Source organism: Pelecanus crispus, chromosome 6 (assembly GCF_030463565.1).
Source record: "Pelecanus crispus isolate bPelCri1 chromosome 6, bPelCri1.pri, whole genome shotgun sequence".
NCBI classification, from domain to species: Eukaryota; Metazoa; Chordata; class Aves; order Pelecaniformes; family Pelecanidae; genus Pelecanus; species Pelecanus crispus.
The window spans coordinates 21,757,358-21,784,010 of record NC_134648.1 but is presented as its reverse complement, the minus strand read 5'-3'; the positions used below and the strand labels follow the sequence as shown (position 1 = coordinate 21,784,010).

At 39.8% G+C, this 26,653-nt stretch overlaps 1 protein-coding gene across 3 annotated transcripts; it reads left to right on the top strand.

Annotated features, from left to right (window-relative positions):
* Positions 1 to 837: 837 nt before the first annotated feature.
* On the top strand, positions 838 to 22,840 carry CHKA (choline kinase alpha). Of its 3 annotated transcripts, XM_075712538.1 has the most exons (12): positions 838 to 1,172; positions 5,209 to 5,320; positions 12,386 to 12,439; positions 16,559 to 16,672; positions 17,281 to 17,414; positions 17,696 to 17,800; positions 18,167 to 18,225; positions 19,845 to 19,932; positions 20,877 to 20,985; positions 21,465 to 21,571; positions 21,912 to 21,993; positions 22,781 to 22,840. In XM_075712538.1, the coding sequence occupies exons 1-12, from the start codon at positions 838 to 840 to the stop codon at positions 22,838 to 22,840; spliced, it is 1,359 nt and encodes a 452-aa protein (XP_075568653.1). The 3 variants fall into 3 exon arrangements, with proteins under 3 accessions (XP_075568653.1, XP_075568654.1, XP_075568655.1); XM_075712539.1 differs by lacking the exon at positions 12,386 to 12,439; XM_075712540.1 differs by lacking the exon at positions 16,559 to 16,672.
* The last annotated feature ends 3,813 nt before the right edge of the window (positions 22,841 to 26,653 follow it).

Below are 26,653 nucleotides of genomic sequence, written 5' to 3'. Positions count from 1 at the left end.
TCCACCGCACAGCACGCCGTGAGGTGACCCCAAGCCCTGCCCCGGCTAGCTCCCTCCCTCTGCCCGCAGTGCTCACCTCCGGGTTCAGCGCCCCACCCCGGCCGAGCCGCCCCTGTGGCCCGAACCTCCCCCGTTACATACTCCTCAGGCTTGAGCGGCGGCCGCCGGCCCGAAGGGGAGCGGCAAGTACGGGGCTGAGCCCTCAGCGGCAGGCGCAGAGGGGCGCCCGGAGGCGGCGGGGGCAGGGCTGAGCCCGGCGGGAAGAGGAAGCGGGGCCCGCCGGGGGTCTAACGAGCCGAGCCGGGGCAGGAATACGGCTCCGGCGGCCGCGCCGCCGGCCTTGTGAGGAGCAGGGGGGAGGGGTCACCTTGCACTGCGCCCCCCCCACGCCGAGCTGCGCGCGCCCGTCACCGGGACAACCGGGGAACGGCCAATCGGCGTGTGCTCCGTGCCCGCCCCTCGCGCACAGGGGTGGCCTCGTGCTCCCTCGCGCACCAATCACCAGGCGCTCCGGGAGCTGGGAGAAGGCGCGCGCGCTCCGCACGCTCACTCGCAACTTCTCCCCCGCCCCACCCCCGCTCCAGGCTGGAGCAAAAAGCCAGGAGCCAATCAGGACAGAGGGAAAAATCGTGAGGCGAGCGGGCCCGCGTGCCGAGCTGCCTATAAAGGGGGGGGCCAGGGGCGAGCGTCCGGCTTACCCGCCGCTGGCGCTCACGGCGGAAGGACGCACGCGAGGTGAGAGAGCGCGCGAGCTGTCGCGCCCGCCCGCCCTTCGCACTAACGGCCGCCGCGCTCCCTCCCCGCTGCCGTCGCCCTCTCGCTCGCCTGCCTCACGCTATGAAGACCAAGTTCTGTAACGGCGAGACCGACCCTTCCCCACTCGGGCTCCTCCTCGGCTGCAGCTCTGGCGGGGGCGGTGTCGTTCTCCCCGCCGCCGGGCAGCCTCCCTCGCCGCTGGCTCACGCCGACCCTGAGGGAAAAGACCCCGTCGCGGCGGGCAGAGGTGGGGGCGCCATGCCCCCGCCTTCCGCGCTGCTGCTGCCGCCGCCGCCTGAGGAGGAGCCGCCGATCGACCCCCGAACGCGGCGCAAGGCGTATCTGTGGTGTAAGGAGTTCCTGCCTGGGGCCTGGCGGGGGCTGCGGGAGGAGCAGCTGCGCATCAACCCCATCAGGTCAGCGCTGAGGCGGGCGGGTGGTGGTTGGTCTCTGGGGGGAGGGGGTGGGGCGGGTTGGTCGCTGGGAGTCCGAGCTGATTTCCTGACGCAGGGGGTGCGGGAGATGAGGGTCTCCCTCTTTTAAAGTCCTTCCGAAATTCGCTTTTCTGGGCGGAGGGGAGCAGGCTCGCTGTCGCGTGGGGAGCGATTGCGCATCTGCCTTCCGCATTCGTTCTGGGGCGGCGCGGGCATCCCCCACTCCGCACACCGGCGGGGGAGGTTTGCGGCTGGCGGCAGGGCAAGGCCGGCTGGACCCACCGCCTCGCCTCGGCGCGGCGAGTCTCGCCCGGGGGAAGGTGGAAGGCCCTGGGTTCGCTGCGTCACACCCCCTTCCCCCCCGCCCAGGCGAGGGTGGTTGGTGCGAGGTGGCTGGTACTGCAGCGCGACGGCAGCGCCGCGGCCCTGAGCCGGGTGAGGGGCCCTGGACCTTGACGGTAAAAGTGATGGAGCTGGTAGAAGCCGCTGCACCGAGTACAGAGCTCCCTCCTGAGAAAAAAGTGCCTTTTTTGGCGTGGCCCTGACCGTTCTGAAATTCATAAGTTAGCAGGTAAATGCGGTGTATCGGTGATGGAAATCATCTTTTAGCATATATAGTAACAAATACTTGTGACTCAGCACGTTGGCAGCAGAAATACGCAAATTGGGGATGTTCTAGAAGCCATATGTAATGTGTTTGAGATCCTTGTGTTCTTTGTGGAATCAAATAGTCTCTTCTCTGTATCCATCCTGTATGCTAGTTCAACCAGTGTTAGTTCAGAGTTTCATTTTTACAGACTGCTTGTCTAGTGTCTTAGTGCTTGATCGTTCTACCTGATCAAACATAGAGTCACGTATGTTTTCAAAGGATATGGTTGTCAGCGTCTCCTCTTGAGTCCTCAGTTTGCTTTCCTAGTGTTTTTACTTTTGTTGATACACAAAATACATGCAAATCTACCCCCAGGTAGCTAAGAGAGCATAAACTGTTGACAAAGCTCTGATATATAAAAGTATAATCAAAACCCATCGTGCTCATTTCTAAATGTATATTAAAAGCCTTATTAAAAATGAGCAACTCATTGAAAGCCAATGCAGATAGTATTTGTATTTTTAGACCATTTCTCCTCACTTGACGTGATCATAATAAGTTTATAAAGGGAGAGAATTTTTAGAAGACTGATAATATGTCTGTAGTCTGACTTGCTTAATTCTGTTTTCATCCCTATTGGTGTGTACTGTTGACTTTGGTACTTATTTTCTAAAGCCTTAGATTTTAGTGCAGTTATTCTTGTATTTCTTGGAAACTTCCCCTCTGAGACACCACTCCAAAATGGCTTGATGGTTTCTGGACTGGGAGGAAGAGAGGATGGGCTGAAACTTAAGAATGTGTAAAACTGTGCTAACCAGCAAAAGTCTTTTCACAGCTTTTATTTATGGAGAATGCAGCATCATACTGGTTTGCTGCTCTAGTTTCACGAAGTCAAGCACTCGGTGCGCATTCTCCAATGTGTCTGTCAGTATTGCCATTTTGACTGCATTAGTGCAAATCATGTTTGTGAACATGGTTTGGGTACTTGGTGTCATAGGATGAAGGGGTCCAGTCCTTACTGTTCGAAAGAAATAGATTTGCATCTAATCAGAATGCAAGTATATAAGCACATCTAACTGCTGTGGCTGTGATTTGGGGAAAGCAATGGGAAGCTTTGAAAATTGATGACCCTTTTGGAAAGACTTACCTTTAAGTAATTTGTAGCAGTATACTAAGTGGTAGCTTTATCTGTGTTAAGAGTGATATATGCCCTTTTGACACTCAAACAAGCTGCTGAGTCTATTGACCTTTCAGGAGAACAGTACCTTTTATTAGACTCCTGTATGGATTTCCTTGATCAGAGGTAACTTTTGAAGTCTTAAGTGCATAAAACTATAGTGAAACTTCTGTTTAATGGAGTTCAGCCTCAGTAAGATGCTCCTGTTTGGCTGGAGAGCTATAAAAAAGAGGAGTTTCTGGGCTTTCATGCACTGTATGCAGTCTGAGTATGTGTTTTAGTAATGTAACTGTACAATATTTTAAGCTCTAGTCTGGTATTTTTTGTAAAGTGGGTTTCGGTGTGTTTATTTCTTCTGTTTAAGTATTGATATTTACACCAAACTCTACATCAGAGGCTTAGAAAAGGGGGCGAAGTGCTTTCCAAAACACATCTGGTGCAGTTAGTGAAGACACAAATGTAGCTGGTATAACTAACCAATGTTCTGATTGTATCTGAATAGTTTGGCTTTGCTCTTCATTTGATATCCTTTCCATTTATTTTTTCTACCTGTTCACCTTCATGGTTCAAAGTTATTTCATATCTTTTGTCTCTAAACATCCTTTTTTGGATGCCTGCCAAGCCACCTGGTTCTGTTCTTTCTTGAGCATATTGTGCAGCTGCTGTTTTACCCTATTTTCTTAAGATTTCTTTTTTTCCTTCTCAGTTGTTAACTTTGGATATGTAGGCCAGCCCTTCTTCTGTGTATCATCTCCCAGTAAATACATACAGGTCATCTACTTCTTGGTAGCCTTTTTCTCCAGAAAGTCTTTACTGTTTCCCCGCTGCGTTGTAACAGAACCCAGAAAAATATTTGAAAAAGCTTTGAGAGGAGTGTCAGGTTAGGACTAAGAACTGTATTTTAGCCACTGCATTTTGGATCTGCCATGGATTCCTGGAATCAAAGCTCACTGTAAGGTAATATTAAATACTTAAGTTTTGGGTGTTATTAAAAACTGCATTATTTTGTGAAGGAAATTGCAGCATGACAGAGGTACTACCGTTTCAATTGTAGAGTTACTGCAGTAAGTTATGTAGCATGCTACATGTAAAATTACTTCCTTTTTAAATCTGTGCTACCTCATCCCTTTACTGCTAGCTACTATATTTGGATTGTATCTGGTTTTGAAAGCTCTTTCTTTAATGGTGAGACAGACAAGTTTTTTTCAGTAGAGCTGACCTGCATTTCTTTTTTTTCAAGTAAAACCAGAAGTTTCAATACTTTTTCCTTTTACAGTAGAGGAAGAAGTAATAGGGAAAACCTATTGCAGAAGGGGAATTTGAAAACTTCTTAATGAATATATCGATGAAAAAGAAGATGCAGAAAGACAATGTAGTAAAGAAAATGTGGGTTGAGTAGACTGGTGTTCTTAGTGAGCTACTAGAAATCAGGAAACTTAGCTTCTCTAATCTAGTCTTTATCTAGCTTGATAAACCTGTAGAAAACAAATGCTGTCACTTTTTCCTGTGAGAACACTGTTGTAAAACAGTAATTATATGAAAAGCCAGCATGCTTGTATAATGAATGATTGAAGCACAAGACTCCCTAGTTTGGGTCTTATCTGATAAGATTCTGAGGGTGACTTTAGTTTTGACAAATACATGAGCAATTTCTTTAAAATAAAGAACTGCTTTAATTGTAAATTTCAAAATTGAAAATGAATCCCAAAGAATGATAGCATAAGTAAGACTTTTCATCAGCGATGCTGTAGCACAGGTATTCAGGTTAAATCTTTGGAGCCAATCTTTGTAGCTGCCATCCTAGTGATACCAGCTTTTAATTCAAACTTAGGGTTTTATACTCACTGCATGGTTTTAAGCTTGTTCTTCTGTCATCTTGCCTGTTTGTGCAACCAAGTATATCTGATAAGACTCCAGCATCGCTTTTCAGAAGTCCTGAGAATAATTAAGAGAAGTCTACATCTTATCTTAGTTGCCTGTTGCATTTTACATCAGTTTGTCCATAGCTTGAGCTGTAATTTGGATCAGTAGACCTTGATGGTGAACTATACATTAAGAAGCATAAGGCTGCCAATTTTCTTTACTGAAGCCTTATATGTTACACATTGTTGGTGCTGTTGGAAAATTGTTTCTCATGTTAGAGCAGATCAATTAATCATACTAAAAGGATGATTAGTACACCTAGAATTTGTAGAAAATGAAACATGTATGCTTATCCAAGTTAGCTCATAATCTTACCTTTCTCTTGATAGAGGTGGCCTCAGCAACATGCTGTTTCAGTGCTCGCTGCCTGATACCATTGTGACAGTTGCAGATGAACCACGGAAGGTTCTCCTGCGCTTATATGGTGCAATCCTGCAGATGGTGAGTATGTAGAGTGCTTTGGGAGTGGGAGGGTTTCTGTAGCTTAATTGTAATATGTTTGGAGATCATTTGTGACACAGTGCAAGTGTGTGCTGCTTTATCCTTTTGGAAGTGTGTTTTAGTGGTAGTGGGGTACATTGCTAGCTTAAAGCAGTTTCCATTATAGTTTGTTATTGTCTAGAACTTACACTCCTTTCTATACAGATCCTGACTGGCATGAAGGCTCATTTGCTGTCTGTTTGATCAGTAATGTTTTGTTTATGGTGTTAAGTTTGGACTGTGGTGTTTCAGAAAAGTTATTAAAAGTTTGCTTCTGTATAGTATGTAGGACTTTGGCATAACTAGCAAGATTGCAAGAGACTAAACTGCTTAATTTTAATCTTGGTAGCACTTACAAATCTCGGAGATTAAAGTTGAAGGTTTTGTCAAACTTGTACAGTGCTCAAGCATTTTATTAGATCTCATGGGTAATTGTGTTGCTGGAAAATTTGATCTATAGTGTTAGAATAAAAATGAAGCATAAACATCAATACTGTACAGCTATGTCATTCCAAAACATGCTTTTCTAAATATATGATACGTCTTGTAGCTGGCATAGAAGCTTAACCAGGTGTTTGTCAAACTTTTCTAATGTTACTTTTATTTGGTTAGTAAAACATAGACAGCACTGAAATTTGTCAGACCTTAAGAGAGGTGGTTGGCAAATCTGTTTCAAATTGTAAGGTCTAAAATCAAGAATATTTTGTGAAGGTCATCTCTTCTAAAGCTTACAGGCTGTTACCATAGGACTCTACAGCAGATCTTCTCTTAACTGTCTCTGCTAGACACTTGATTATATTGTAAATAAATAATCATAAGTGTTTAACCTTATGAAAAACTGCAGCTTCATAAAATTACATTTGGATGTTGGCAATTGTTTCTGTTTGACTTAGAGGTCTGGTTTTATTATCCATTAATTTGATGTTTACCAGTCACTTGCTTTGAATAACTTATCCAATATCTGCAGGAGATTGACTGTTCCTGAAGTTTCAGCCCATTCTTCCTGCTTCTGCTGCCTTGACCAAACTTACTATTAAAAATCTCATTGGATACTGTCACTTAACTGGCTTTAAAGTGTTCTTTTATTATACTATATGAGGTATTAACTTTCCCATGGTAGCAAACTTGACCAGAAATATGCAAAAGATTTGAGTGGTTTCATTTCCATGAAATGCTTGGCTACACCACCGCATGCATGTTGGGAAAGTTAAACTGTTAAACAAGAAAAGTGTGTAGAAGTTCATTAATTTAAGCTTAAGTAGTCTTCCTTTAGTTTAAGAGAAACCAAAAGCAAAGTGAAAAAATGGTGGTGAGAAACTTTGTTTTTGAAATGACTCCTAGGGTTGATGCTAAGAATTTTTTTCAGAATTATTAATGGCTTTAATGTAATGCTGACTTAATATGTAGAAGGCTTGAGTAGGAACATGGGCTGTAAAACTGTTGTAGTAGTAGAACTTCTGTTGCCCAAGAGCTGTGAAGAAATGTGACCTTTCCCTTATTTGAAAGGAAAAGCAAAGTAGACTCTAGAATTTGGCTGCCTTCCTCTTCCCTCAGGGATTTTTTTTTTTAACTTGCCTTTTCTGTGCCCCTATCCACTGAAGAAATCAAAATAAAATTTTGGGCTCTAAAATCAGAACTAATTCGGTTTGAAAATTGAAAGTGTGTTCATAACTTTCTAACCTTTCTACTCTTGGTGTTGAAGGATCTTTTGAGATGTCTAACTTCCTTTATTTCCGTAGTGGCAGTGAAATGACTGCTTTTGTTGGTGCAGTTCACTAAAGGTTAAGTAAGCAGAGAAAGTCCCAAGGTAAAACTTTCAGATTGCATTGAGGTTCACAATTTTTGTCAACAAACATTTGTCTCTTCCAGCTCCTCTACCTTAAATGCAAGTTAAAATATAAGCAAACTGTTTTATTGGGGTATTTTGAAAACCTCACTTAGGATTCTTATGAATTTCTGGGTGGCATAAGCAGAATCTTATGATAAGCCTGTTAAGAGGGAGTAATTTGATATTTTTAGTAATGTTGCTTAAGTTTAAAGACTTACAGAAATTAAGGGACACTGCTTAAGTAAGTTGAGTTTTGAGACCTTATGCTAAAATTACGACTTAATTCTCAATGACTTAGTGTACCTGCCACTGGGTATTAGTAGTTACCACTTGTTTGTTTGGGCCTTGGTAGCATGTTTTAACTCTTGTTCATTTTACTTTCTGTTGAAATTTGAGCACAAAACAGTGATAATATCAGCTCTTCTTAATTTCTTTACTGTAAATACTATACATCTATAGCAATCTGCACCAAATTGTTGTATGTACAGAAGACAAGTTTAAATTAAAATTTTGAATAGAAGTGAAAAATAGATACCCAATACTAACTTAAGAATGAATGATACTGGCACCATAATTCTTTGAGCCACCTTTTAAAGGAACCTTTTTTGCAGTTTGAAAATAACCCCAGTTTGCTTATTATGAATCTTGGAAGACACAAATGTCAGTACATGAAACTCATCCAATACAAACCATGCCAGTTGGCTAAAGCTGCCACACAGGGAAGGCTTTGTGCCTTCCTCTGTCATAGCTGATACGTTTAAGCCAATTTTTTGTGTGCATGACTGTTTTGGGGGGAGTTGGGGGGAGATGAACTGAGCTGGCTCGGCCATTATTATGAATGGTTGCACTGGCATGGATGTTTAAAAATCAAGGACTTCTCTTGACTATATTCTTGAGCAGAACTTTTTTAAGACAAGTATTTGTGCTTGTGACAGGTTGAAGTACTAACCACATTAAAACTCCAATGTTTGAGGCACAATGCAGATATGTTCTACATTGAAAAAAGGGAAATGTCTTACTCTGCTTCACTTATTCTTGCTCCAGCTTAGTTGCTAAATTTAAAGAGGAGCATTGAAAGTAAAACTTCCTCATGACAAAATGTCTTTAACACTGTTGGCCATATCAGTGTTAAAACAACTGAAACAAAAGGTTCTTCAGCAATGTGCCATTTAATGTCCAGAGTTTAAGATTGGGTTTCATATGCAGATCACTGTAGTGTTTCTAATTAAATTTAGAACTATGAAACTTCCCACATCTTAGAAATGCTGATAGGATTTCAACATCAGATAGCATCAACAAAAAAAAGCTCAAATTAAGGTGAATGTCATTGAAGTTCACCTATCAAAAGGTAACTTGGGGATTGATTCCCATTCTTTTACACATGTCAGAAGAACTTTGAACTCTGATTCACTAGGGCTCTGTTACTTTGCAACAGCCAAAACAAAGTCTTGTATATAAATGAGGAAAAACAAACCAGTACATCTAATATTTTTCTCTGGTCCCTCAATTTCTATGTGAGCAGATGCAAAATAAGTATAAATGGTTGCCACAGTTCTGTGGTAAAGCTTTTTCCATACCTGCCTTGCTGCCTTTTATTCTTTGTAACTAAATAAAATGCAGACTGCTGTGTAACTGTAATTATCAACGTCTTCTGTGGTTGTTGGTGTCCATGTCTGTTTGTAGCATGGAGTAACTACAAATCCCTGGCACTGGCAGACGGCTTGAAAGAAACCAAGCACCTCTTACGGGGATATATTTGTGTTGGGTGGAGTTAAGGGTATTCTGGGGGTAATGTACCACTTTAGTTGTATATGCATGTGTTCTCTGCTGCAGGCTTGCCCATGCGATCGTGCCTAGAGCACTCTGGTTTCCAGGTGACAGACACGATTCACGGTATAGTATGAGATCTCTGAAGTTGGAGCATTCTCTACAGCTTTCATTTTCTTTAGTACTGGATTTCATTGTTTAAAAATAAGGCTTAAGTAGCACCAGCTACTGTCTGTGCATCTGAATGTTTACAGCAATGACAAAGTACTGCCCCTTCCTTTCCTCTGCTCCCTCACAAGAGAATGGTAACTTGAAATGAAGAGGATTAGAGATGCCTTTGTGGCTTTTGTAGGGCTTGACCTGGGAATTAGTGTTCACATGCTGGATTCTAGGACTTCAGCAAATTAGTATCAGTTCCTTCAGGTCTGGCAGGGATCAGTGATCAACAGCAGGTTCTTAGAAGCAGAAATATTTATTGCTGAATCTAAAACTGTTTGTGTTCCCATACCCTGAAGTTCAAATTGGTGTCTTCCAACAGCTTCTAGAATTAAGAAAAGTTTCCCCTGCTTAGGTTGCTTCTAACCTCTCAGGCAGTTCCTTGTAATGTTGTAATTCCTCAGGATTTGAATTTCTAGTGGTTTCTCTAAAGCAAAATATTGCAGTATTTTGAGGTCTTGAAAACTAGTAAAGCTGAGTAAACTCCGAAAAATGGAGTTCTAATGTAAGATTTAAATTTGTGGGCAGAGCTAAGGGTTATTGGGGAAAAAAGTTGCAAGTGTCTCTTCTATACGGAATTCTCCTGCCAAGCATCATTTGGAATTTTTGATACAGAGCTCATCTTCTGGATACAAGAGAAATAAATTTGGGGCATTAAGGAGAAAATGATGAACTCAATTTTCTGTGTCAAACTGCCAGATGTATAAACACTGTCTGGCCATCTTCTGATCACAGATCAAGTAATGTGCAATGTCTCCCATTCTAGGACTTTCATCTTGTACCTGAAGCTTCCTGCCTTAAAATCAATTTACATAATCACAAAGTAGACTCTATAACAACTTCTGGTGTCTGTGCATATAGCTGTCCTCCCTTACTAAAATCGTAGTGAGCTTTCTTAATATACTTTGAGAATAAACCTTCCCACAATAAAAGAAGCACTGAACAAATATTTAAAGAAATGTTAGAGATGTAGAACACGTATCCATTTCTAGTTAATATTTCCATATAGAGAGAGTGATTAAAAACCTCCAGCGGTTATTCAATCAATCTCTTATTTGGGTAATTAAAATTTGCTCATTGCTGTTGAAGTAAATAGCTCCAAGCATTGGATGTAAGTTGGAGTGAGCTATTAGAGTTCATGGAAAAACCGAAGTTTTGATTGGTTTAGCCAAGAACATGAGTTAAATATGTAGATCAAATACCTCATGGTATGAGATGCTTCACTTTGAACCACTGTTCTCATAGGTGATTGTGCAGTCAGAAAACAATTAAATCCTACTACTTTAACATTTGTTAAACTCTTAGAGTTTAAACTTCTGTTAACATAAAATTGCATCCTGCTTACTTCATTCTCCTTGACCAGGTGTACTGGAGACTTTCCTAATTCTAGGCTGAGTATGTGGCCAATTGTGAAGACTGATCCTCTTCAAGCTCCCATTCGTATTTGCAAGTTATTTACAAATTACTTTGTATTCATTCTCCTCTGGACACTAATGCTCCATGCTGAGGGAACAGAAAAGAGGAAGGGATGCCGCAGAAGTCTCCTTTTCTGATGACTCTGCAGTACACATCCATAACTGTCTCTTTCTAATGGCACAGTAGATGCCCTTAGAACTCCAACACTAATTTGAGGTGGACTCTTAGAACTGGCTAGCTCTTTATATAGTATGACTTCTGGAAAGTGGATGCCAGTTCAGGTTCTGGGGAAAAGCCTAATCTGCTTACCTTCTGATGAACTGAACCATTCTGAGAGCACCATTAATCAGGAAAGACTCCTGGATGGTGAGTAACTTTCTGACTGTTCAAGAAAAATCTGTAAGATGCGAGAGTGGTATTGATGTAGGACATGCTTGTTCAGAGAAGCCCTCTGTAAATGACTTAATACTATTGAGGAGTTAAGCATTTAGCTTTAGTGAATATGTTTTGACTCTCATTAATTTCCTTGAAAGAAATATAAACTAATAGTAGTTTTCATATTGTCTTGTTTTAAACTTACTATCCTAGTGGAATGGGGAGTACTTGCTGAAAGACCATCGATTCATGTTAACTATACTTCTTCTATAGCTTCTGAAATACCATAACTGCATAGCTTGTGTAAATCATTAGCTTGTTGTATTGTACTTAAGGCAGCTGGTGTTGCTTAACTGTATTCCATTAAGTTTGTATTTCCACCCTTGTTTTGGACATGTTAGAGCTTTGGAACAGAAAGGTATGCATACGGTTCTATGAATCAAATGTTTTTGTTCAGAAGGTGAAGATGCAGGCTACCTTTATGGGCCTCTCAAGCTAGTCTGGTTTAAACAGTCAACAGTGGAATTGCAACATAAATAACAGCAGCCACAAACTGTTGCTAATTATAAGCAAATACTTGCTTTCTCTTCTCCTTACCTTCAAGCCCTTTAAAGGACAAGGTTTTTATTACATCTTGAATTTTAAATGTGCAGCTCTATTAAAAGCATGTGCCATTGAGGGTTCAGTTGCTGAGGGTATGGTTTGATTCTCTGAAACTGCTTTATAATGACTGTTAACAATCCTAGCACAATACATTATGCATGGAATTCATTAAAGTTTTACTAGTATACTGCAGTTCTTACTGAGACTTCTTTAGCTTACATGGGCAGTTCATTTGAAGAAAAATCTTGGATTTGCATGGCCAGTGGTACATTGTACATATAGCCTGGACAGCATACTGTAAATAAGGAAATTCTAGTCACAAGAAATTTGGAAAATAAGGTAATAGAAAAAAGCAAGTGCTTTGCAAGCTTGATAACATGCTGCTTCTAATAGTCCTTCTAAGGCTTTTATGTAATATCTGTAATGTCTCTTAAGTGCTTTAGCTGCAAGAATATCATCCCAGATGTCATGCAGAGGGACTTTATCTTAATTAAAAATGTTCCTCTAAGCTTATGATACATTGAAATCTTGTTTTGAAATACTGGGAAACAATAAAAACATACCTGAAAATCAGCTCTCAAGTGACTTACAGGAGTGGCTTGGTCTCAGTGGCACATCCTTTTGAAAGATTTTGGAATTGCTGAAATAGTGTGGTGGGCAGAGGTCAGATGGATACTAGTGTTGTAGCTGTCACAGATCAATACAGTGTTGAGACATCTAGTTAATTGTAGTTGGCACTTCTACTCCCTTTGTTCTGGTGGTTGCAGGTTAATCATGTTAAATTTCATTTTCTCATTGTGTTTGCTTTTTCTCATTCATAGAGGTCCTGTAATAAAGGAGAGTCTGTACAGTCTCAGAAGGAAAATGACTTGCAAGTGAGTAATTAAATTCGCTTATTTCACAGAACTTTATAGGTGATAGAGAAATGTGATCCTTCTTATTCTGAACCAGTAGTTACTCCACCTGGTATCTGGGCTGTGTTTCTAGAAATGGAAACAGTAATGGAGAAAAGAATTCTATTTGCTCATAGAAGTAACATTATAATGTGAGCGTCTGTACATAGTTTGGAAAGATTTAAGCATTCCACATTAACAAGAAACACCCCCCCAATTCTACCCTAAATGGTTTCTTACCATTTCTAACATTATCAGTACTGCTATTTCTAATACTAGGCTTTTCTTTAGTAGAGGAAGATCACTCCTACTTTACCTAATCCCTATACTGTAACACATTGATGAACTCTTCTGAGGAAAGTATAATGAGCTGGAGATAACTTCCTCTTGAACATGAAGCGTTTCTGATTAGCATTGTGCTTGGATCATCTGTGTTCTGCAGACTTTAAGGTTCTTGCATTTGGAACCATTTCTGCTCATGCAGTGTAACATTTAGCTGAGTGTAACTTTTCATAAAGTCATTTGAACAGAATTTGGTAATTCAGATTTCTGCCCTGGCAGTATTTTTTTTTCAGTAAGGGAGAACATTGCAGCATGTTAGCCAGATGCTTTGTTTGTTATGTACTGTTCTTCAGCTCTGTAATGGTTTTAGCAGTGATTAGGGAGGAGTACCTTTTACTTGTTTGATAAGTGCTGCTTTTCTCCCCTTGTATTTTCTGCCTTCTGGGAATGCAATCTGAAACAGTTCAAGCATTTGTGTTTTGGTTTGGTTTTTTTTTTTCTAGTGAGTTGAAAAGTTTTAAAATTTTTGTTGTTGAATGACTGCTTTTGAAGTTTTGTTGAACTTTCAGTTAACTGGAACAGCTTCAATCAATTGAACCAACACTGAACTGAAAAATGTGCTGGTTTGATTCCTCAGTTTTCTTCAGAGATGAAAAATGGAGGTGGCTTGATTTCTCCCCTGCCCCAATCCAGTAAAAAAGTTCCTAAAATTATAAAAGAAAACAAATCCAAACAAGCCCCACCCTGGTGCCAGCAGCTCATAGAAGTTTTGCAGTACAGGAAGCAAGGCTTTGAATTTCAGAACTGTCTTCATTTGTTGTCTGAAAATAGTGATTCAGTGCTGGTAGGTTATTGTTTTCTGCTATTAATCTCATAGTGCTGGAACTTCACTGTTGGATCAGTATACTCACAAATTCTTGTCAGGATGGATTTGTTAATTTTCTTGAGTCTAGGTAAAAATTGTAGGTAGGTTTGATCAGAGTTAATGTAATCCTTTGGACAGAAGAAAAACCTCTGGTTAATCTCAAAATGTTCTGGATCACTAGCAAAAGCATTGTAGCTGTTCTGAGCTGCCTGGTGTTTGACAACTGTGACTAGAGATGGGATAGTCTTCTGTCAGCTTACAAGGCCTTTTAACAGGGATTATATATCTTACCTTGGTTTTGCTATAGTTATGGGTAATTTTCCTCAAAATAGTAATATTTCATGTATTTTATAGTGAGCTTTTTGTTGAAGCAAGAATAAAGCAGACATTTCAGTTCCAACTGAAGTATATAGAAAGGCTTCTCATCTCTCTTGCCTGAATGGGAGTTGTGTACTGGAAGAGTCTTATAAAGTGTTTATAATTCTTAGGTTTGAAATACAACATTGAGCTCTAAGTATTCATTTAAAAGTGTGAGCAGTCAAATCTCCTCCAGAAGCTTGTTTTAAATCCAAGTACTCATGGTTACATCAGTTTGATAAAATTGAGAGCTTCAGAGCTTAAAACAACAGGTTGTTGTCTTTGCAGTGTAAGTACCCTGCAAAGTATTTGAAGGCATTGAGATCCATAATTTACTTAGTTACAATGCTTGATCCTTTAAAAAAGTCATTAGGTGAACATTTAACTGAGGAGTTGGATACCTAGATTTGTTCAGTGTCCATATGAAGTATGCTATAGAATTTTCTAATGTCCTTTAGTAGTTTATTTCCACACCTACACTTGACAGTAGTGTATGGAGTGGAGACTTGGTAAAAGGTCCATCAAGTATTATGAAGGAGAAACCTTTGTGCCTGAGATACATAGATGGTATTATTCTGGAGCTCTCGTTGGACTTGTTCTCAACCATTCTGTTACAGCAGAGGAAGTTCTTTTGGTGCTCTAAACTTTTTTGGCTTTTAAGAGTCAGGCACCAGAGCATTCACACTTCAGTGTTCTTATACTGCTGCTTTTAGATAATATTTGCCTGTACTTCTTAATCTTGAAGCAGATCTCTTCATGGAGAGATACAGCCATCCTTGTTAACACTGCTGACACAGGGGTTTACAAACTTGCAATTGTGTAGTTGTGGATTATCTGAAGGTTCTAAATTTTTAAGCATGTCTTAAAGGACTAGGACTAGGTGGACATGTGGCAGAAGTAACTCGGAAGCGCACTGTTGAGTAATTGGAAATTTCACTATGTCTGGTTGTCACTTCTGATGCATTAAGGGACATCTTAATGAAGAACATTTCTTTAGCACTTGCTGTTATCCAAGTATCCTGGGTTGCTTTTTCAGGAAGATGTGAAAAAAAGGAACTGACATCTTAATGGGAACAGCCAACAGGATTGCTGTAATCAGACTTTTAAAACACCCTGGTGTTGTACCAGGCACAGACAAATTCAATATCAGCTAATAATGGAGTAGACATTCAGTAACGTGTATCTAATTTGCTTTTTGGTGCTTGGCATTAGTCTTCAGAACTTAAATGAAAAATTCAGATCTGTGGTGGTGAGGGCATGTGAAATGATTAAAAGTACATATTTTTGGTGCATTAGTTCTGCTTTGAAGAATTGAGATGGAAAAACAGTGGAGGACATGGATGCAATACATTCATATGCAAATTGTATTAAACACTGAATTGATTCTTGATGACTCTATTACTTTTTATTGATGTTAATGCTTCAGAACATCGTTACATGAGTTTTTCCTACACTTCAATATGAAATGCTAGAATTTCTTGAGAAGATGCCAGAATAATAAAGCGTGGGCCAGTAATAGAAATAATTTATCAACAGAACTTCCTGGAGCATACCTAAAAGTGGAACTTCTATAGAAAGAGTTATTTACTAAGACTGTGGTGACTACCATACTGCAAAAGGCTCTGTAGTCCGAAATATCTGGGAGCTTTCTTAATTTTGTGCTCTTAATCCTTATGCTTTTAAGTGTCATGGGTCAGACTTTGAGATGAGTTGCTCAAAAGTAGGCAGAGGCTTAGCAGACCTAGGATTTGAGTACAGCTGGATTCTGGTTAGCATAATTACTGGAATTAGTATTTATACTGTGGCTTCTGTCTTTACTTACAGCTAATCTTACCCATCGAGGAAGCTATACTTCAGTGATTTGACCTGTATTTTTAAGATGTATTTCATACTTCTATTAATTTTTAAACATTCATCTTAAAGCTGTCTGCTTGTGATTATGGACAGAGTTTATTCATGTAAGGAAAACCTTGAAGAAAAGCTCTTGAAACTTGAGATGTGTTTGGGGGTAGAAAAGGAAGAATGTTTATTCACACACACATGCTTCTTAGCAGGAGCTTAGATTATTCTTTAAAAAAAACAGAGAAGACCTAAAATGTGCTTAATGACAAATCCTAAGTCATTCTTCTAAATGAAAAACTGGTTAGTTCAGTTGTTCATGTCATTCACTTAAAATGTCCTTTTGTGAGGCAGTGTTCCAAAGTGTGTTAAAATAGCCAAGGATAATATTTATAGTTTCTGTTCTGTGTTTTCAGTAGGATAAACTCCTTCAGGAAATGAATTTGCAGGGTTCCCACAGGTTAGGGAGTAGAGGGTGTTTTGGGTTTTGCATAGCTTTCCTTTGACCTGGCTCACCAACAGTACTGATTAAGTAATACAGATTTTCCTCCCCAGCTTTAAACTTGAAAGCAAAATATTTGTATTGCTCCTATGCTAACTACAAGTTGTTATTAGTCAAGAGACTTTGGTTAGTAAAATGTTGAGTCTTTTTAAAGCTAACCCTAAAATTTCTCACTTTGTAGCAGTTTAGCTATTGTGCACACCTAAGTTCATTTCTGTGCAAGCATCAGCTAATGCTTTAATTTTTTTTTTTGCAGGGAGCAGAAGCCATGGTTCTGGAAAGTGTTATGTTTGCCATTCTTGCAGAGAGAGCTCTTGGCCCAAAGCTGTATGGAATCTTTCCACAAGGGCGACTGGAGGAATTCATTCCTGTAAGTCCTGTTCATGATTAGTTAGTGGGCTGCTGGTAGTGGTTTAATTGATCATGACAAGAAGATCTCTGGACTGCCCAGAAAAGCAGGGATGTGGGAATGGAATACTTGGCAGCCTGTAGTAATTGCTAGCTGTAATTTGATACAGTTATAGTGGGTGTTGGAGAGCCCAATTATAGCTCTTGCCAGAGAGAGATACCTAAAACCTCTTCAGCTGTAGCAAAGACTAATAAATGAAGATAAAAAGCCTGTTAGATACCAAACATAGCATTGGAGGCTATGGAGTAACACTTTCCTTCAACAGCAACAAGAGCAGATGGTTTTGATGTTCTTAAATGTTTATACCCAATCTGCTTTGAAGATATTCTTAGTGTAAGATGTGATATTCCCCAGGTCTTGATGTAGAAGAGAATTGACTAAGTCATAAGTAAGCTAGGCTGGCTATCTTGGCTTTTCCAAAGCCAGCAATTTTGTAAGTTCATTTAGGATGAAAAAAGTGTATTGCTTGAGTACTATGCTAGTATTTTATACTGTACTATATAGATACTAATGCTAGTGTTTGTAATTGATAATTAACTATATTTTAAGAATACTATATTTTATTACAGAGCAGGAAGCTAAGTACTGAAGAGTTAAGCTTACCTGACATATCTGCTGAAATAGCTGAGAAGATGGCTAGATTTCATGGCATGAAAATGCCATTTAATAAAGAACCTAAGTGGCTTTTTGGAACAATGGAAAAGTAAGTTATGCAATACTTTCAAGTATGGAAAAAAAGTGACCTATTGTAATTTTGATAAGCAGATCATTCTTCCTGAATGCATGAGAGCACAAGCTCTCACCACCCAGAAACTGTTTTGCAGTTACTTGAGGAACTTCAATTACCTTGAAGAACAATAATGTTTTCTTTAGTAACTCTTTTTTTTTTTTAACTTTCTTGATTTTAGTTTAAATGGTGTCTTAGTATGGGAAGACTAATATACTTATTGTCACAAATGCTGTACTGTTGTCTCTGTTTTTAAGATACCTAAATCAAGTGCTGAGGATTAAATTTACCAGAGAATCCAGAACTAGAAAACTGAACAAACTCCTCAGTTACAATCTCCCCGAGGAAATGAAAAATCTAAGGTAGGCTTATGTTGTCTACCACTGTCTTCCAATTTGCAGTTTCAGTATGAATTTGTATACTTGTTCAAACATATTATACAGCATAATACCCTATATTCATTTTACTTTACAAGTTGGGGATTGATTTTGCTTCTGTAACCAACCTGAGTCTCATGACTACAGATTGATATGATCAACTGCTGATCTGACTTGCTGATCAGTGAAGTTGAACTTCGTTGTCCTGATCTTGGGTTCCTAACTGAGAAAATAGGGTCTTGCTAAAAATGAATAGCGCTTCAAGTTCTTACCACAAAATCCATTCTTTACTTGGAAGTGAAATTGAACTTGGATCTTGTGAGTAACAAATCACTTACTGCTGTTTTCTAGAGCTATGCTTGAAGCTACTTCATCACCAGTTGTATTTTGCCACAATGACTGTCAGGAAGGTAAGCTGCTAATATTTCATGACCTTGTTCAGTGATGCAGTATTAAACCTTTTCTGGGCACTTGTTTGCTTTCAGAGAGGTAGTCACATTATTGAGGTACTGTCCTGGCAGCTGACCTGAAACAGCAGCCTGTGCACTCCCAGTGTGCAACAGTTGAAAAGCAAAGTGCATTGGCTATAGCAACCTTTCAGGCTAATTAAGAGAACGTCTAGTATCATAACTGGATTAAGCCAAGCATGTAGACATACTCTGTTAGTACAGGTCAGTTGATGATTGGAGCCTTGGGTGTTTTCTGTTAAGACCATACCTTTCTTAGCTGTCTGCAATATATGTGATCAGGGTAGGATATAGTTTAGTCCTTGTAAAAGAAGGATACTGAAAAAGTACAGTGAATAGTGAAAATGGAGACTAGGGTAGTTTGACTCAGCAGTTGTCAGCTTGTACTGGTAAGATGTTAGGAAAACCTTAGCCACCCTTTTTTAGTGCTCTCTCTGGGAGTCACGGAGGGAATAACAGTTTTTCTGGGCCAGTTCTCTAAAGAGATGAAAATGAGGCAGGGCTTAAGGTGTTGGGTATGCTGTGTTTGTGCTCCCTGTCACCTGTACAGTGGGTCTGAGCTGGAAGGATGCTATACTAGGACCATATGCAGGGCTGTTTTCTCAGGAATCCCAGCCTTGTTAGCTAAGGCTGAGGAATTGGCCTGGAAGAGGATTGCCCTGGAGGATTGGTACATAAGGGTAGGCAGCACAAGGGGGAAAAGCTACTGATCTGAGGTATGAAGAGCTAGCACAACAGCGATGGAGTTCAAGATCTCATTTCTGGTGTGGCAAGGTACAGTACTGTAGAGGTCAGCATGATAGGGCTGAGGCAAGCTTTGGAACCTAAATTTCCAAGGCAGGGGTGGGATGGTAAATTACTGTGCTTGTTCTATTGGTGCAAGGGTATGGCATAGAGAACAGAGGTACCTGTGGAGAGGGGACAAACTATTGCAGAAATTGAAGTTACTCTAAATTTATTTACTAGCTGGCACTTGACAGAGGCAGACTTGGTGTCTTTCAGATGAATTATAATGACAAAGGGAATTGAAAGACAGATAAAGCAATCTCCCTGTTATAAAGGAAAAGGCTGAGCTTTTCTGTAGGTACTGGTTGTGCCACATATTAGAATAGCAAAGTTATCAGTCTGTAGCTTTCAGGCTGTTGAAGAGCAATTCCTGTCCCAAGTGTTGTATGATCAATGATAGTGCTATGCAGGTATGAGAGGTGCTGCATAATTTAGACCTCAAGCTGTGGAAAGAAACAGTTTAGCAAGGGCTAGGGCTGACAGGGTCACACGAGTTAGCTGCAAGCTAAACACTGGAGAAACTGGACCCTTGGGAGAACAAATCTGCTTCTGCCTGTACAGAAGAAAACTTTCTTGCTTTCAGCTTTACAAGGTTTATAGTGCATATCTCAACTTTCAACAAGCTGGTATACAGCCAGTGCAATGTGGCTTTTCCTATCATTCTTCTGCACGTAAGGTTTAACTAGGATTATCTGAACAATGTTTAAGATAGTATTGCTTTTCTGTAATTTTCCTGGCACATTTTTGAATATGCTGTATTATCTTAAAAATTTCAGGTAATGTCTTGCTTCTGGAAGGCAGAGAGAATTCAGAAAATCAAAAGCTGATGCTCATTGACTTTGAATACAGCAGCTATAATTACCGGTAAATCACTTTTATTTTCTATTCAGCAGGAAGGTGTATTGCTTTCTACATGCTACAGTGAGAGCAAGTGCTGCACTGCTGATTATCTGTCTATTCTAGTGAATTGTGTTCTGCTCTGTTAGTGGTGGACAGCAAATCTAACTAGTCAAAACAGCTCTGGTCCCAATGGTGTTGAGTACAGGCATACAACAGAGTCAAAGTTGTTGGAGCTCCTTGGTTGTCCAGACTAGAGGGCTTGTTTATGCATGCATGGCTTCTTGCTTGCATGTCAAAATTTCTTTCTAGTGGGGAGATGAGGAGAATGGTAGATTGTGTGTGTGCATGTGTGTAGGGCAGGTTTGCTTTTGCAGGTTTTTTTTCTTCAGTCCTTTCAAATGGCTTTCTCATCTGTGTGGATGAGAGGAATCCTAGGTTTTTCACTATGTGGTTACACAAAATGCTTTCTGTTATTACCTCAGTCATCTAGTACCTGTGTTTAAGGATGATCTAAGTGTGTGGAGTCATCGTGATCATTAAATGTTAGTATAGCTGGAACATAATGGAACCCTGAATTCCAATAATGTAGAAGTGGGATATGTTAAACACTTTGAGTATGACCTCTTTGCCTGCAATAATGCTAATGTTAGAGATGCATCTGACTTTGTGCTGAGATGTAGTACGTACTCAAGTATTTTGACTGTCTCCATTGGTATAAAAATTGGTAGCAAAGTCTAGTATTTTCATGTAGCTGGTAGCTTTCATTCTTAACTGCCCATCTTTGCAAGTTATTAAAATCAGTTAGTAAAAAAGTTGTATTCTAGTCATCAATTCTCTACCTCCTTTAGCAAAATTGCACTAAGTTCTAAGTAGTCTTGTGCTTTTAAGCTTTATTTTAGGTTTGCTTAAACAAAACCAGATTGCTAGTATGCAAATATTGAGGTTCTTGTTCTTCATCTCTTTTTCAGAGGATTTGACATTGGAAATCACTTCTGTGAATGGATGTATGATTACACATATGAGAAGTACCCATTCTTCAAAGCTAGTGTTCTTAAATACCCTTCAAAGAAGCAACAGGTAGGCACATAAGACATAATAAAATGCCAATGTCCACAGTCTTCACATCTTAACTCTTCCAATTCTGTTTTGGACTTACTCTGTCCCAAGACCTTTCTGCCATGACTTCCTTAAATATAACACTTTCTGTAATCCTGACTACCTTTGCTTTAAAAATCATAGAAACTTTGTAATAGCTATTCAGGATAGAATGTTTACTATGTGCCGTGTAGCCGTCCGCTACAGAAAGTCCAGTAGTTGTGGACTGCAGCTCTGCAATTAGTTGGGAGTGGCAAAATGTCATCTGTTGTCCTAATATTATGGCTTTTCTTAAACCAGACTTCCAAGCAATTAGTAGAACCACCATTCTTAAAACTAACTCCAGCACTGTTGATGCTTGGAAAAAATAAATGACAACTTACTAAAATGCCTGCCTAGTTCTGAAAGAAGCAAAAATGTCTTGAGACAAAGACTTGTAACTCTGTTTACTTGCCTTCCAGCTTCATTTTATCTCCAGTTACCTGTCTGCATTCCATGATGGCTTTGAAAATCTGAGCAAAGAAGAGAAGTCTGAACTAGAAGAAGAAGTGTTGATAGAAGTTAACAGGTAACTTGTCTTTCACAACTGTATCGTGAAACTTCCACTGTGGAGTATACTTGTATACCTCACTGGGTGGAGAAACTTCAGCCAAGAGATATTCTAAGCTATGTATATGCAGTAAAGAAAAAATCTGTCCATTATAACCTTTAGATATGTGGTATACACTTTTAGTGGAGTAAACAAACTACTACTCCATGGGGAAGCTAATGGAATTATTTTTATGATGTCGTACTTGAAGAAGAGGTGTGGACATCCCCAAACTACAGAATACTAATTTAACAGGATACTGAAATAAGGTGTTGTGACTTAGCTGGGTATTTCAATGATCATAGCCTTGTAATTTCAGGTTTGCCCTTGCATCACACTTCTTCTGGGGCCTGTGGTCTATTATACAAGCAAAGATCTCATCCATTGAGTTTGGTTACCTGGTAAGTTATTTAATTGTAGTTTCATGTAACTAAAAATGTATACTCTAGGTAACCTGCAGTACAGTATGTAAAGTAAATGAAATGGCCTCTCACAGTGACTAATATCTTCTGAGTAAAACTTAAGATCAATGTGCTATAGTTTGTGCTCTTTCCTTATGAATGTAAACAGCATCTAAGATTGTAAAAACTTCAGAAATTCTTCCCATTGTTATGTAGAGAGACTATAGCCTTATGTGTCAGGCCTTGCAGTGGGATGATGCCTTGCAGTGAATTACTATTCTGCAATAAGAGATCCTGTACAAGAGGGAAGCTAGCTAACTTTCAATTTGGAAATTGAGTAGTCAAACTGCACATGTAACATGTTGATATTAAGTGTGCAACAATATCAATGCCAGCTAGCTGCTTGTACTTGAGAAATGGATCAGTCTACCTCTTGATACATGTTTAGTGTACTGTAAAGTGATACAACTTTCAGGTACGCTGAATATCCTGAAGGAAATGTTGCAGAAGCCATGCTTTTTAGTGAAATGCTGACCTTTTTAGTTCCTGTTTTCTGACATGCTGGCAGCAGCTAATAGTGTTAGAGTTGAAATAAGATTGGAAGAAATTTTAAGAGGCCAGAACAGCTCTGGAGAGACGATCCTTCCCAAATAGAGCTAATTAATGCATTGAGATGATGGATTAGGAAGGTAACACAGTTAATACCTTCATTGTGCTTCACCATCCCAAATAAGAAAACTCATCCGTGTTTACTGTATTGAGTACTGAATGTCCCTTATTTCTCCAGGAATATGCGTTATCCAGATTTGATGCATACTTTGATCAGAAGAGGAAGCTGAAGGTGTGAATGTGGGAGTGGCGGCCTGTTGGTTACTGTACGAAGAGGGCAGCTGGACAGAACTTACACTGTGCTTAGGCTACTGTATCTCTAACAAAGGTGTCACTGAATTCCAGTTCCTTGGAACACAGGTGTACAGTACTGAAGACTGTATAAAAATGACTTGTTTACAGTTTTATAAATACTTGGAATGAGATTGGGAGGCAAAAGTAAAATACAACAGTGCAATATCTTTAATTTTTTTTTTTTTATCTAGAAGGTATTTTATATTATGGGAGAAGCTTACAATTAAGTGTCAATACCACATGCCATCAGAGCAAGCTGTTACTGTGAGTACATTTTCTAGGGAGGTGTTGGCATTCTGGTTTACGTTGTAAGTGGAACAGCTGTAAAAGGTGATTCATTCTAGACACTGCCTCTTAATGAGAAGGAAAAGTGAAGGAGACAACTGTTAAACTGTGAAATAGGCTTAAAATCTTACTGTGAGATTAGGTTCAACATGCCCCATGAACACTATCTTCAAAGCTGCTGATCTGTTACACCACTTTAACCGTAAAGCAACTAAACACATTGAAGCAGTATGCTTTAAAGTGTTATCTACTACACATACATGAATGTTTCTCTTAAGCTGGCGTGCCTGTGAGGTGAAGTATGAATGAGCTTTGAACTGCACATTCTGAAGGAGTTTGTCTTGAACTGTTCATTCCATGTCCTTCAAGAACATGCTTTAGCCCAGCCTGGTTGTCTCATAAAATGCTGTGTCCTGCACAGGGTGTTCTGTGGGCTGGCAGCACTGGGAAGAGTGCCTTGAATTGCTCTAGCAACTCCCCAGATAACTGGATTGGGATTGACAATACTTGTAATTGGAGCCCATCCCCCTTCTTGTGTTGCCACAGTATATGGCTATAAGAAATAATAGAGGCAAAGACTGTGGAGAACACTTCAGGAAATTGCTGTTCTGCCCATCTAATGCTTATGTGGCTTGGCAGGTGCTTTTCTTGCACCTTCAATTTTCATCATGTTCCAGCAATCCAGTGAAGTGGAGTGTCTTGTGGGGAATAATGTGTATATTGAAACTTGAGTATAATCTGTGTACATGTCATCGAAAGATTTCTTTAGATTTTTGGGAGCCTGTTTATTTTGAGTGTTATTTGTTTGTGCTTTCTAACACACTGTATTATAAATAATAAACTTCTACATCTACCCTTTTTAATTTGTATAGCAAATAGTTTCAAGCAGCTGAAAAAATGTGCAGTATTTCATGTACTGTATAACATAACTTGTAAAAGCTGTCATTTTATTCTCTAGTATAGAGAATCATTTTCCATATTCAATTATTAATACTTTATAATAAATATAAAGCACTTGACATCATAGTTGATTTTCTTAAGTCTTCATTACATCTGCAGGATAAATAGATGCGGTTTCTGGCTTTAATCTGTGCTGGAAGTACTTTCTTGCTTACCTTCAAAGGCAGACTAAATTAGCTTAAATTAAGCTTTAGGCTCAGTGCTGTGGGATATACCTTCTACTTAAAAGTGTCTAGCACTTATTGTATAACTGAATATTAGTAGAAAGCATGGGGAAGAAAGGTGGTTAAAACAAGTGATGAAAAGTAGACTGAAGATCAGTTTATAAAGTCTATAGTTTTAGAGGTGGGAAAAGTTTTAGGTTTAAGCACTTTACTGTATCTGTCCTGTTAACTACCCTAAAAACAAAGGTAGAAATTACCAGTGTATATTGGGTTTAACTGACACACCTGGTGAAGTATGTGTAGTATGAATAGCCAGGTGTTCCTCTAGGCTACTGAAGGCTTCCTTCAACAGGTACTATTGCACACAGTAAACCCAGTGGGAATGGCAGTCGTAATGAAAGGGGTGGTTGTGGTTTAACTTGGTAGGCAGCTAAACATGGATGGTTGCTTACCCCCTCCCCAGTGGGATGGGGGAGAGAATCAGGGGGAAAAAAAGTAAAATTCATGGGTTGAGATAGACAGTTTAATAGGACAGAAAAGGAAGGGAAGATAGTAATAATAATATACAAAGCAAGTGGTGCACAATGCAGTTGCTCACCACCTGCTGACTAATACCCAGCCAGTCCCTGAACGGCGATTGCTGCCCCCCAGCCAACTCTCCCCAGCTTATATACTGAGCATGATGTCATATGGTATGGAATACTCTTTTGGCCAGTTTGGATCAACTATTCTGGCTGTGTCCCCTCCCGGTTTCTTGTGCACTTGGCAGAGCATGGGAAGCTGAAAAAGTCCTTGACTAGAGTAAGCACTACCTAGCAACAACTAAAACATCAGTGTGTTATCAATGTTATTATCAAACTAAATCCAAAACACAGCACTATGCCTGCTACTAGGAAGAAAATTAACTCTATCCCAGACGAAACCAGGACAGAGGTGGAAACAAACAGTTCAGAATGATGCTTTGCAGCTAGGTGAAAAGGACTGATATGCAATAGGTGTTGATTCCATAGGAAGCCTTTTCTTGTATTCCAAGGGTAAGTTCAAATTCTCAAGCAGCCCATGGAGACTGTCCTCTGACTTGTCCATTGCATTTCATGCTTCTAAGAACCAAAAAGGGAAGGAGACTCAGTCACAGTAGTGCTAACTGTAATAAAAGTTTGCATCAGAGGTGAAGCCATTTCTTAGAGTTGAGATGGCTCTTGTTAAACAAATTCTGAGAGGAAACTAAGCTATAATGTTCCCTGGCAAGACTGTTTCAGGTAAGTCCCAGAATTACAGTTGTATTCCAGCATTACTACTGTGATTTCTGAGGGTGAGGGGAAGGAAAAGCCCTGAAGGAAAGCAAAGCATGCTCCATCTTGTGCCTTTTGTAAAGTAAATAGATTTTAAAGAGGGTGGGATTCCCCCAGGTGTTGTGTGGTGGGCTTAGTGGGGACACAGGTAAGTCAAAACTAATGAGCTGAGAGCAATGCTTAGTCTCTTCCTGGTATGATTTTTTTTTTTTCTGTCGATTTGCCTATTAAGGGCAAGTTCTTTAAGTTTTCTTTGACAACTTGCAGTAGGCAAACAGGAACTGAAGCACAGTCTGTCTTACTCATAGTCACTGAATGTTACAGCTGACTTAGAAGCTGACCAAGCAGCCAGGCACTTCTGTAATGGGATATTGTCTTGTGAAGCCATATTCATAAGGCTTAGTATAAATGTATTTAAACATTTCTTAGTTCTTTAACTTCAAAATAGTTATGGTCAATCTGATTTGTTTTTCATAAAGGCAGTTTAAAACTACTGATTAATCCTCCTTTCAGTTGGTTTGTAAATACAACTTGTGATCAAATTCTTGAAACTGCTGGGTTTTATTTCCCCTTTGTGAATTCTTGTTTTAGTGTCCACATTGCCTCACAAGTCACTGGTGAAAGGACCCACTATTAACAGGTGAAAATGCAAGTTTTTTGGTATAAGAGTTAAAACGCCCCAAACCTACAACAAAACAACCTTTTACTTTTAAAGGAAGCTATCACTTGTCTAGCCAGACAGGTAGTCTCAGCTGCCACTTTGAGGTGATTCAGTGGGTAATCGGCATGGTCTAGGGTCTGCCCCATCACTCCTACAGCCATTTATATAAGACAAAAATCTGAATGCTCAGACTTAGGGCAAAAATGTCCCACTACACTCATTAAGGATCTAATGCTGCAAAATTCAGCCTGTGCAGTCTTAGGGCCATATCAGATGTATTTCTCTCTTTCACTGAGGAAAAATAGGTATTTCTGGTCTGAACTGGATGCAATCTAATAATCTTTTGTATTCTCTCCAGCCCTACCCTCGGGGAACACACTGCAAGGAGAAACAAT

What these genes read in the sequence shown, in the direction of transcription:
- CHKA (XM_075712538.1), top strand. Translation starts at nt 838, where the DNA reads ATGAAGACCAAGTTCTGTAACGGCGAGACCGACCCTTCCCCACTCGGG. An exon ending in GAGGAAATGAAAAATCTAAG is followed by an intron (nt 17,801 to 18,166) that starts GTAGGCTTATGT and finishes GCTGTTTTCTAG; the next exon opens with AGCTATGCTTGAAGCTACTT. An exon ending in CCATTGAGTTTGGTTACCTG is followed by an intron (nt 21,994 to 22,780) that starts GTAAGTTATTTA and finishes TTATTTCTCCAG; the next exon opens with GAATATGCGTTATCCAGATT.